The sequence below is a fragment of the Pipistrellus hanaki genome (genome assembly GCF_964339955.1).
Source record: "Pipistrellus hanaki genome assembly, chromosome: 2".
Taxonomy (NCBI): domain Eukaryota; kingdom Metazoa; phylum Chordata; class Mammalia; order Chiroptera; family Vespertilionidae; genus Pipistrellus; species Pipistrellus hanaki.
In genome coordinates this window covers 21585499-21597394 of record NC_140504.1, presented here as the reverse complement: position 1 = coordinate 21597394, position 11896 = coordinate 21585499, and the positions used below count along the sequence as shown (strand labels likewise).

The following is an 11896-nucleotide window of genomic DNA, read 5'->3' as shown; positions in this document are numbered from 1 at the left end:
CTCTCTTAAGCCAAAGCAAGACAATTATCCATGTGGTTCGGGCAGAAGTTCTATATAATTTAAAGCAAATGGAGAGTTTTTCTCATTGTAATTTAGAAACAACTTCCCCCTGAGGGCCCAAAGGGTCATGGAAATTAGAATAATTTAACTAGAAGGCCTCTTAATGATGCTTTTCCCAGTTGGCGGGTATTATTATGTATTTGTAGAGTGCACAGTATGTTATAGGGCTGCGGCTAGCAGGGAAAAACACTCTCCTGTGTTTTAGATTCAGATGTTGAACAAAAATAAAGCGACTCATTCGAGGACTTCAGCATTAAAATGTATCGAACCCAACCAGGCCCCCTTACAGTAGGTGATTAAAGCCATTAGGAAATGGGTAAGAATATGGCCACCATCTTTCCAGGGTAATTCTGTTCAGATTTCATCAGTGTTTCCAGTTTCCCCACCGTGTGTATTTCAACACTGAAAGTATTCCAATTACATTAGAGAAATATGAAAATTCCTTTAATTTCATCATTTTATTTTAGAACAGCATCAGTTATTTCTCAAATCCATTTGAAAATAAATATTTGAATAAATAGGACATAAATAAATATAACTTAGCCCACATGCCTTCATGAACACACCATTATATAAATAAATATCTTAAAATAAATTATGCTTGAGTGTTTTGACAAACACTTTGCTACAGAAATAGCTTATAAATTCTTGCTCTTCTAAAAAAACAAAACACACAAAAATAAGCCCCACACACAGTGAAGAAAACTCCCCTCTTTAGCCATTTGCTCATGAAAACTTTTAAAAAACAACTTATCCCTAGAAAATGTGGAATATACGAGAGGAAAGGACCCATTTAAATAAAGTAGTTACATGTTCAACTTTTGGGTGGTTGACTAATGTAAACAACAAGAAAATCACTAGCTTAAGTCGGATCAGGTCAAGCCACCACCTCCCGCACAGGCTATAAAAACCGCTTTGGTTCGAATGCCTTCCAGGCTGGGCGAGGCCTGAGCCTCTTAGGAAGAATTCAGATAGCTCATCATCCTGTCGATAGTCACTGCGCGGATGCGGAATGCGTGGAGAAGGATGCAGAGCTTGACTTTAGTCTTGTAAAGATCCAGTTCTTCCACGGGGGCGGTGTGTGGCACAGACGCGCTGTTGAGATTCAGGGCCTAGGAGGACAGATAATGAGCATGGCATACAGGGTATTCCAAAACGGAAGCACTCACCCGTAAACATGGGGGAAGCCAGCACGTGTCTCAGAGCCTGCAGCCCACCCCCTCGTTACATCCCCTCAACCCAACCCACTCTCCCAGCCAGATGGCGGCCAGGCAGAACCTGAAAGCAGAAATTCTCATGATCCAAGCACATGTATCTCCATTGAGCTTGGAAGAGACCCTTAAAGCTCTTTCATATAACATAAGGATTTTAAGAAATGTATTTTTCTTGATTTCAGAGAGGAAGGGTGAGGGAGAGAGAGAGAGAAACAGCAGTGATGAGAGAGAATCATTGACTGGCTGTTTCCTGCATACCCCTTACTGGGGATTGAGCCCACAACCCAGACACGTGGCTTTATCTGGAATCGAATCTGGGACCCTTTAGCCCGGAGGCCTGTTTTCTTGCTCTTCTAAAAAAACAACCACCAAAAAACAAAAAAACAAGCCCCACACAGAGTGAAGAAAACTTCCCTCTTTAGCGATTTGCTCTTGAAAACTTCACTGAGCTAAACCAGCTAGGGCTGAAATCTTTTTTAGAATAGGGAGGTGATGGATTGCTATTGATCAATACTTTCTATCAGTAACCAACGTGTTTACTACAGAAACTCATCTGTGTCAGATAAATAAACCTGGCAATGGACTTCCCAGGTTTAGCCCTTTGATCTGATAACTCAAAGCAAGACCTTACTTTTGCACAATGATCGGTAATCCCACTTATTCTCACAAAAAGCCTAAAAGAAAGGTAGGGTGGGCCAAGTCCTCCCATTTTACATAAGGAGAAACTGAGGCACAGAGGCACCAAAGGTTTTGGCATAGTTGTCTGATTACTGGTCGAAATGACTCCAGTGCCCGAATCACCTATTTGCCCTAAAAATGAAATTATTATCTACAATTCTGTAGACGGTAAGATTCTTTGATGCTACATGATGTTCAGTGCCTATCAAAGAAGTAATTTGGTGAAAGGAAGAAAGAGGGAAAGATTCCTTTTCAGACAATGATTTCTGACATTATATTTTTATCCCATGCCTGGTCACCAAAGCACTCACCTTGCTGTTTCTTATGTGATACTAGAGGCCCAGTGTATGAGTTTGTGCACTTGGGAGGTGGGAGGTGGGCGTGGGATTTCTCAGCCTGCCTGTGTCCAGGTACCCTTGGGGGATGTCCAATTGACGGCTTAGGCCTGTTCCCCGTGGGAGTGGGCCCAAGCCTCCTTAGTGTTGCTGAGGAGACTGGAGAGGCTACTGACACCGTTGCTGCGCTTGCCAGCCATGAGCCCTGTGGGAGTGCACTGACCACCAGGGGACAGCCCCTGCATTGAGCTGCTGTCCCTGGTGGTCAGTGCATGCCATAGCGACCCGTCTGCCATTTGATTGATTTGCATATTACTCTTTTATTATATAGGATTCCTATGCTTTGTATTAGAATTGTGTGCTATGATGACTTGGAAACTATAAACCACATTCTTGTCTCTGAGTAACATTGTGGCTCTCCCCAGGTGACAGGCCATTTTTAAAATTTCATTCACACTTTGGTTCAGAATGGGTCAGACCCAGGCACTAGCTCTGCTTGTTTCCTCCGGTTAAATCTGCAGATGTGCAGGTGGGCCCTCACCTGCACGCCCTGGAGCCCTTAGAGGTGGGCAAGAAGTGTGGTGCGATCCCTTTGGTGGGGGCTTAAGTCCTGGCTCTGCCATTTGGAAGCTATCTGACCTCGGACAAGTGGCTATCTGTCTAAGCCTCGGTTTCCTCCTTTGTACAGAACCATATGGTTGCTGTGGGGATGACATTAAGAAAATGTGTGAAAACATTTGCAGAGAGCCCGGTGCACACCACTCGGTCAACAAATGGGTGGCTGCTTTTCTAAATGTGTCCTGCTCACGTCTGCTCTTCTCTAGAGCAGCGGTCGCCAACCTTTCGGACCTCACGGACCATCAGTGGTCTGCGGGCCACCAGTTGGTGACTACTGCTCCAGAGGATACCCTCAAGGCTATCACTCTGTAGGGGCTTTACGAGGGGGCATTGCAGGCCTCTCCCAATCCAGGAAGGGCTGACTGTATACCTCCTCACCTGGGACTCTGACTGGCTGCCTAGGCATGAACAAGGTGCTCTCCCTGATTGGATGAAGGCCCTACCTGCATCAGCTCATCCATAGCTGCCAACATGTTTTGATCCAGAATGATCTGCCTCTGAGGATCCATCAGAAGCTTTGCATTGATGGCCTTGAACTCCACCTGGTACATCTTCAAGTCCTCATAGATGCTACTGAGGCACAGGGTCTGGGAGACATGACAAATTGGGGAAGAAACCATTGAGATGAGCTACAAGTGTTTTCCTCCCCGCCTCCTCCTCCCCATTGCATTTGAGGAAAAAGTCCCGTGTCTCACCGTCATAGAAGAGGCCTTGCTGGAGGCCAGGCAACTCCCATTCTAGAAGCAAAAATAATCAGACATCAATCAATGGTATAAATTCATAAAATGGGTTGAAACTTTTAGTTTTCTGACTTACAGTTATGAGAGGGACCTCCCTGGAAACCAGGCAATTCTCATTCTAGAGAGAGAGAAAAATATTACACATCAAAGATATTAATTCTTAATGTAAAGTTTTCTGACTTTTCCTCTCAAAGATTCACTTTTTTTTTTTTATGGTGGTTAAAAATAACTAACAAAAGGTACCCTATTAACTATTTTCAAGTGTCCAGTTCAGTGATGTTAAATATATTCACACTGTGAAAAACCATATCTATTTTTATCAATTTTTTCTCAAATATAACTTTGAAGTGGGATCTGTTCAAGTTTCACGGTGGTAGAGACCGGAAACAAGCACATTTCTGTAAGAAGATGGAGTCTGATGCACAGCTTTTAATTGCATGATGTGCTTAGGAGGAATGGTGTCCGTACCGTGGTTAATTCCAGTGGAAGGCAGGCTTCTACGGTGCTGGTTTTATCTTTTGTGATGTCTTCATGATCGATCTCTTCCGAAGTGCAGGAGTAAAGTTCTAACGTTTGTCTGGCCTGTAAAAGCCATAAGGAGAAACCCAGTTTACAATGTGAATACGGTACCTGGCTCCCCATACGCTGGGGTGACAGCAAAACCTCTGTGATTCCTTTGACCTGTAAGAAATTCAGGGTCTTCAGAAGACAAAAGGAAGCAGGTCATTTACACTCTCTCTCTCCCTCTGCTTTTAGGACTGTTTCCCTGGATGGCATGCTTTTCCATTGTGTAAACACCATAAATCATTTCACCGGGCTGTGCTAATCAGAATCTCTGCCCGCTGTGACACTTGCTCCTGGTGAAGGTGTTTTCTGCTTCTGCCAAAGCGCCTGTGTTTTATGAATATCTCCCCCCCCCCCCCAATTATATCTTGGGGAACTGTTAAGGTCACAACTTGATGGATATAACAAACATGCAACCCTAAAGACAAATTGAGATTTAATTTGTGGTGTGCAGGTACACACACACACATACACTCACACACAAATGTCATTGGAAAGCATTGCTGAATATAATAATGAGATTTATCTTAAGAAGCTGATGACTTTTTGATTGAAGATTGAGATCATTTTCCCACTCCACAAGTCTGGTGTGTGCCAGGCACAGTGCTAGGCACTAAGGAACATGACTCCAAGTTCATCCAAGGGGACAGGCCCGCAGGAGAGAAGAGCTTAGAAGGATATGAAGGCTCAGAGGAGGTGGTGGAAAGGGAAGCAGAGACTTCGCCAGAGATGGCACGTCTGCAATAGGAAGATTAGAATGCTGGCCAGCAGAGGAGGGGGAATTTCAGGCAGAGGGAACTTACATGAGCCGTGAAGCGAAGCTTGAGAGTGCAGAACATGTTTGGGAACAGGCAGTAAAATCCCCATCTGAGCTACGTAGAATAATGCCCCACCCCCTCTCCGACACACACCACCCAATAGATCCACGTCTCAACCACTGGAACCTGAGAATATGTTGTTCCATGGCAAAGAAGAATTAAGGTTGCAGATGAAATTAAGGTTGCTAATCAGCTGGCTTTATGATAGATTATCTTGGATTATCTGGATGGCCCAATGGTAAGTGAAAGAGGGAGGCAGAAAAGTCAAGGTCAGAGTGATGGAGCAGGAGAAAGACTCAACTGGCCATTGTTGGCTTTGGAGATAGAAGGGAGACACATACCCAGGGACATGAGCAGCCTGTAGAAACTGGAAAAAGCAAGAAAAAATGATCTCCCCAGTCTCCAGGAAGGGCTACAGCGCGGCTGACACTTTGATTTCAGCCCAGGGAGACCCACGTTGGATTTCTGACCTCCAGGGCTGTCCGATCACACATTTGTGCTGGTTCAAGCCACGGCGTTCGTGGCGGTTTGTTCCAGGAGCCACAGAAAAAATGAACACACTATTCCTGGAGGTGCTCACACAGACCTGGGCAGCCACTAGCCTGAGCCGGTTGTGAAAAGTTAGGCTTGGCAAGGTGGGCCCATTGTGATAGTTCTCTGGATCTTTCTAAGACGAGTTGGAAATTTGGTTTCTTTTATGAAAAGACCACTTTCTTTTCTTTTCTTTTCTTTTTTTTTTTTCCAATAGCATCAAACTAAAAAAAAAAAAAAAAAAAAAAAAATTGAAATAAAATATCAAAGACATGGGCCAAACTTGAGAAATCTGTGAGCTGGATACGGCCTGGGAAGGGCAGGTTTGACACAGGAATGATATAAAACACACACACACACACACACACACACACACACACATCAGACTGAGCTCTGCAGCCCCAAGATCTTCAGTGCGACCCCGGGGACAGAGCCCCCTTTCCACAGAAAGCTCCTATTTCAATGGGAGCTCCTCGGTTTCCCCCACCCCGAACCGTTCTCCAGGAACCACGGCACTTATCTCGGCCGCGCTCCTCAGGCAGCCGCCTTTTTAATTAAGATTGATCGAGCCGCACCGAGCGGTTGGCAGCGCCTCGTGAAAGATAAGGGGGAAAAAGAATTCTTTCAGAAGGCCTTGTGGCACTGAGCTTATGTTAAGATCCTCGTAAAACAACAAGCTGAAAATATTCAAGACAGATTTACTAGAGAGCGGGAAGGCAAAAGGATGTCTTTAAAAACATCCCTCTTTGGCCGGCGGGGCAAAAGCAATAGTTCCTGGAGCACTTTTAAAAGGAAATAAAATTTTTTTTCCCCCCTTTGCATTAAAATACGAAACCTAAACACATGAACGAAGCCGTACATAAAATCAGATCATTCTCTCCCTGGAAAACGGAGGCTGGGCTTCTCTGAAACGCGGTGATCTGACAACCAGCGGGGTCCCCAGACTGAGAAGCCGGAGCGGAGAGCAGGCGTGAGGGGCGAGGCTCATGCATCGCAGTAGCGCGCCGCCCCCCCGCTGCCCGGGAGCCTGGAGGCTGCACCCCATAACGGTCTGCGGGATTGATCAGTGTGTCCGAGGAACAGGGCGGGTCCGGCACAGTTAATTCCATCTCTGCTGGCAGGCCCCGGGGAACCCTGTAAATATCCACTTTCCTCGGCGCAGACACAGCCCAGAGGAATGCCGTGATAATTGATGACCGGCCCTGCTTGCTCTGGGGACACAATTTCATTGAGACTCTTCAGCTCGTAGTCGGGCCATTGGTAAAGGCCCCTCTTTGCCTCTTGACAGCCCCTGACAAATGCCCACCGTTTCCCTGCAGGGGACCCGGGCTTTGGAGATGCCCCTTGCCTAGAGAGGCTGCAATGAGGGAGCAAAGGCATGGAAGAGCTCACCTTGTGCAGCGTGCTGCTGACCGCCTTCAGCAGGTTCTGGGCGAGGCCGAGGCAGGGGAAGGGTCCAGGGCCTGCGGAGGCTGTGGCAGGGAGGTTCCTGGCCCAGCTGAGGTGGTGGAGGAGGACCAGAGGGACTACCAGGAGGAGGCCTGGAAGGGAAGGGGGTGGGGGGTGGGGGGGACGGCGGCTGAAGTTGTTTCCCTGTTTTGGCCTGCCTCTCCCTTCCACCCATCTACCTCCTTCCACCCTGGAATCTCCCCGAAACACCTGAGCGGTGCATCCAGTCTCCGGAAGGCAGTGCTCTCTATTCTAAGCTGAGACACCAGCTCTCTGCAATGAGCTCAGACAAGGGTACTGACTCAGAAGACTGCTCCATGTCACCGGTGGGAAACGGAGGCCCGGGAGGTGACCTGACTGGCCCAGACTCACACCCAGTGTTTTGGAAACAGTGAGGGTGGCAAAGCCTCAGGGTGCAGCCCGGTGGGATCTGCCCTCTTAGAGCTGTAGCCATGGGACCCTGGGCAAGAAACCGGCCCGGCCAGTGTGGCTCAGTGGTTGAGCATTGGCCTACGAACCAGGGGCTTAATCACAAGGAACAACAACAGCCTGTAATTATCGGAATTGAGAGTCTAGGTCAAACTCAGTCAACAGAGCCGCAGTTTGCCGACCACTGACCTAGGAGCTCAGGGTTCTATTCCTGGTTGGGCCCATGCCCTGTGTTGCAGGCTCGATCCCCAGTAGGGGCCGTGCAGGAGGCAGCCGATTCATGATTCTGTCTCATCACTGATGTTCCTATCTCTCTCTCTCCCTCTCCCTTCCTCTCTGACATCAATAAAACTATATTAAAAGAAAAAAAAGAAAGAAACCACCCCCTGAGGGCCCCCATTTCTCGCCTGTGAAGTGGGCACAACAATCCTTAGCTCAAGGGGCTGTTTCCAGACCCAAAGAGCCCATGCCCCTTTCAGCGCGCGTGAAAAGCAAGCAATTAAGACTCCCGCCCCGCTCCCTCCCGCCCTCCTCTCTCCTCTAACTGGGAACGGCTGCTGGTTTGCAGCCTCCCGGGAGGGAGCGGAGCCGGGGTTCTGCCTCCTCGGACCGGACGCGCCCCTCCCCAGGGGAGCCCCAAGGGCCGGGTACTCACTGCGCGGGGGGCGCATGCTGAGCGGCGCGGGCGGGCACGGCGGGCACGGCGGACTCTGCGGGCCGGACCGAGGGCGCAGCAGGTGAGCGCGGTGCTGGGGAGCCGACCCCGGGGTCCCATTTTTATAATTGCCCGGAGGCGCGCAGGACTTTCCCCGACGACGCACATCACTTGCTTTCTCTCTCTCTCTGTCTCCACCTCAGCCTCTCGGTGACACGTGGAGCCGGGCCCGCGGGGCTGGCGGCGCTTTCGGATTAACTCCCCCGGGGCCCGGCCGCAGCGGATCGGGACGGCCCCGCCGCCTCCGGCCCGGCCCGAAGCGAAAGCGAAAATTCGCGCAGAATCGCCGCCGCCGCCGCCGCACAGGGTCCCTCTAGGCACGCCCGACCCCCTGCCACCCTCCTCGGTTCTGGGGTCTCCGACGCCCCGGCCCCCAAATCTCAGTAACCAGCCGTCACCCCTCCGCCCTGCAGCGCCCCCTTTTGACGGGGCGCCTGGTAGTGCTACCCACGGCCCAGCTAGTGTGGAGAGGATGAGCCCTGGTGGCGCCCATCCCTGGGTTCAGGATGGGATTGGGCAATTTATTGATTCGTTCGTTAGTTCATTCGTCCATCCATCCTCCGTGTGTCCATCCACCCATCTATCCATTCTTACGGTCTACAATGTGCCAAGCACACATTGTGCCCGGAGCAGAACACCTAACGGTGAGCACTCCCATACCAATCTGACTCAGTGTGTCTTGCCCATGGGTACCATCTTAAACATGAAGAGGGATGAAACCAGCCTATGTAATAACCTACTGTTGTCAAAAATCCAGATTCTTACAGAGTCCAGGAGAGAATCTTGACAATGTAGTGGGATGGATCGGTGGTCGGCAAACTCATTAGTCAACAGAGCCAAATATCAACAGGACGACTGAAATTTCTTTTGAGAGCCAAACTTTTTTATTTTATTTTATTTTTAAAATATATTTTATTGATTTTTTACAGAGAGGAAGAGAGAGGGGTAGAGAGGTAGAAACATCGATGAGAGAGAAACATCGATCAGCTGCCTCTTGCACACCCCCCACTGAGGGTGTGCCCACAACCAAGGCACATGCCCTTGACCGGAATTGAACCTGGGACCTTTCAGTCTGCAGGCCGATGCTCTATCCACTGAGCCAAACCGGTTTCAGCAGAGAGAGAGAGAGCGAGTGCCAAATTTTTTAAACTTAAACTTCTTCTAACTAGACTCTCCCAGGCTGTGGTATTTTGTGGAAGAGCCACACTCAAGGGGCCAAAGAGCCACATGTGGCTCGCGAGCCGCAGTTTGCCGATCACAGGGATGGATCCTCAGCTCCTGGGAGAAGCCCAGCGAGAGGGCACCTCAGCAGGAGCAATGGGGGTGAAGCAGCAGCAAAGGCTCACAAGAGCAGAGGTCCCTCCTCAGCACCGTCTCCCCATCCCCCCCAACCTGAGCGCTGAAGGATGAATAGACCGTGGAATGGGGTGCAGGTTCTAGGTAGGGGGAACAGTAGTCAGAAGCACAGTCAGGGAGGGTAGGGGAAGTGGCTGTCTGGGGGTCCTGCTGCCAGGGTGATGAGGCTGTGCCATGAGGTTGGTGGATGCCATGAAAAGGAGTGTGCACTCTGCTGAGGGTGGTGGAGCCTTCTAGAGCAGCGGTCGCCAACCGGAAGTCCCTGAGGTTCCGAAAGGTTGGCGGCAGCTGCTCTAGAGTGTTAGGCAGGGTATATGGTCTTTTTTACATGATGCAGAGATTTCCCCAGCAGGAGCATGGAGGATGAATCCCAGGAGTCAGGAGTGGAGCGGAGGGAGCAGTTGGGAGGGTGTGGCCAAGGCCCCATTTAGAATGGAGAACAAACTGAAGCGGGTTTGGCTCAGTGGTCTGTAGACTGAAAGGTCCCAGGCTCGATTCTGGTCAGGGGCATGTACATTGGTTGCGGGCACATCCCCAGTAGGGGGTGTGCAAGAGGCAGTTGGTCAATGTTTCTCTCTCATCAATGTTTCTAGCTCTCTCTCTCTCTCCCTTCCTCTCTGTAAAAAATCAATAAATTAAAACAAATGAAAGAAAGATTGTTTGAAAGTTTATATATATATATAAAAAGAATGGAGAACAAGGGTGGGCAGAGAGGGACCAAGGCTGGGTCACTCCTCAGGTGTAAGGGCCCGACAGGCCCTGCGGATGGTGGATGGAGGTTGTTCCAGGTCCTGCACAGGGGTTACTGGAAGAAGGGAATGAGATTGGAGGCGACAGTGAGCAGTTCCATTTTGGATGTGCTGGGTTTGAGATTCCTGTGGGACTTTTCAGTTCACTCATTTCTACCCAGGCATTAGTCACCCTGCGTGTGTATGAAAGGGAAGGGTGTGTTTGGTCACCCACTCAAGGCTTCTGAAGGGTCACACTGCACTAAGGTCCCAGGACTTCTCTGTGGAGCCGGCGGTGTCCACCATGGTGCAGATTCACCAGTCTTGGATAGGGATACATACACCTTTAGGCATACAGGAGAGAAGAGTGGGTGTTTCCTCTTCCTCTCCTCTGGGTCTCCACTGATTTTGGGGTAGACAAGATCACTGTAAGCCCTGAGATGCTGCCATGAACACTTGGCTGGGCCAACCTCTCTGAAGAAGGGCTGATGAAGCCAATTAGGAGAAAGCTATATTAGCCCCTGAGACTGATGGCAACAACTGAGAGAGCTTGGATCAGACATTTGCTTGAAGATAATGAGGCTTCCACCTTAGGGACTTTTAGATGTGTGTAAAGGAGAGTTGATAACTAAGCCTCCTTCCAATGCAACTGTCTGAACTCCCCCATGGGGATAGAGACCAATGGGTTGTCACAAACAGTTACGTTCAGCAGATTAAAGCAAATGACAGGTGCAGAGCTGTGTTGCTGCCATAGGGTTTAGGATGCAGTTACATATACTTAAAGTCAGAAGTTCAGTTTATCACAGTTGAGCTATTTCTCCCCTGGAAGGACATCTCTGATGAAGTGATTTCTGTGGCATATGTAAGACAGACCTCTCTGCGCAGAATGTAGTCTTGGCCACCAGACACGGTTTCTAACCTGTTCTTTGGTGAAACAGTTCTCTGCCCATCCCGTAGCCAAGATACAATGAAAAACTTTCTACATGAGGCATTATTGGAGCCATGATCACTACTATATAGTGTCTGACATTGTACTGGAAGTCTTGGTCAATGCTATAAGGAAGAAAAGAAAAAAAAAAAGATAGGAGAGGTTTACAAATTTGGAGAGGAAAAAACCAAATTTTTATTACTTACTGTTGATGTACAGAAAAGCAACAGAAACAATGGAGCCAGTAGTAGAACTTCACTGGATACAAATATCAACGTACAAAAATCAACTAAGTTCTCTACATCAGCAACAACCAATTAGAAAATCTATAATTATAAAAGGGTAATATGCTAATTAAACCATATCCTTCTGGATGTCCTTCCAGATGACCTTCTGGATGAAGCCGCAGCGGGAGGGGATCCAGGCAGAGATGGCTGTTGAGGTGGGTGGGGCTGAGCCCATTCCACGAATTTTGTGTTGGGCCTCTAGAATAATAACAATAATATATCAGGTAATACATAGATAATGAAAAGATACTACTCACAGTTCCAGTCAAACTATATAAAGTAATTGCCTGTAGGAAGAGAAGGAATACAGAGGTGAAGAGTATGGATTCTAAACTATTTGAATCCAGGTTTTGTTATTTGTGGTGTTACTGTGTGTTCTTGGGCAAGTTACTTATCACTCTGGGTTCATTTTCCTCATTTGGAAAATGGTTATAATCAAATACCCA

At 48.5% G+C, this 11896-nt stretch overlaps 1 protein-coding gene across 1 annotated transcript; it reads right to left on the bottom strand.

Annotated features, from left to right (window-relative positions):
* Positions 1–506: 506 nt before the first annotated feature.
* IL12A (interleukin 12A) lies at positions 507–8372 on the bottom strand. Its single transcript, XM_084876049.1, has 7 exons — positions 8092–8372; positions 6951–7099; positions 4114–4227; positions 3722–3763; positions 3601–3642; positions 3349–3492; positions 507–1172 (listed from the first exon to the last, which is right to left on the bottom strand). The coding sequence occupies exons 1-7, from the start codon at positions 8105–8107 to the stop codon at positions 1017–1019; spliced, it is 663 nt and encodes a 220-aa protein (XP_084732175.1). The 5' UTR covers positions 8108–8372; the 3' UTR covers positions 507–1016.
* Between the last annotated feature and the right edge of the window lie 3524 nt (positions 8373–11896).

Excerpts from the sequence above, each read along its gene's own strand:
- IL12A (XM_084876049.1), bottom strand. Across the intron at positions 3,643-3,721 it reads GGGAGGTCCCTCTCATAACT|AATGGGAGTTGCCTGGCCTC; the intron begins GTAAGTCAGAAA and ends TTTTGCTTCTAG. Across the intron at positions 3,493-3,600 it reads GCAAGGCCTCTTCTATGACG|ACCCTGTGCCTCAGTAGCAT; the intron begins GTGAGACACGGG and ends CATGTCTCCCAG.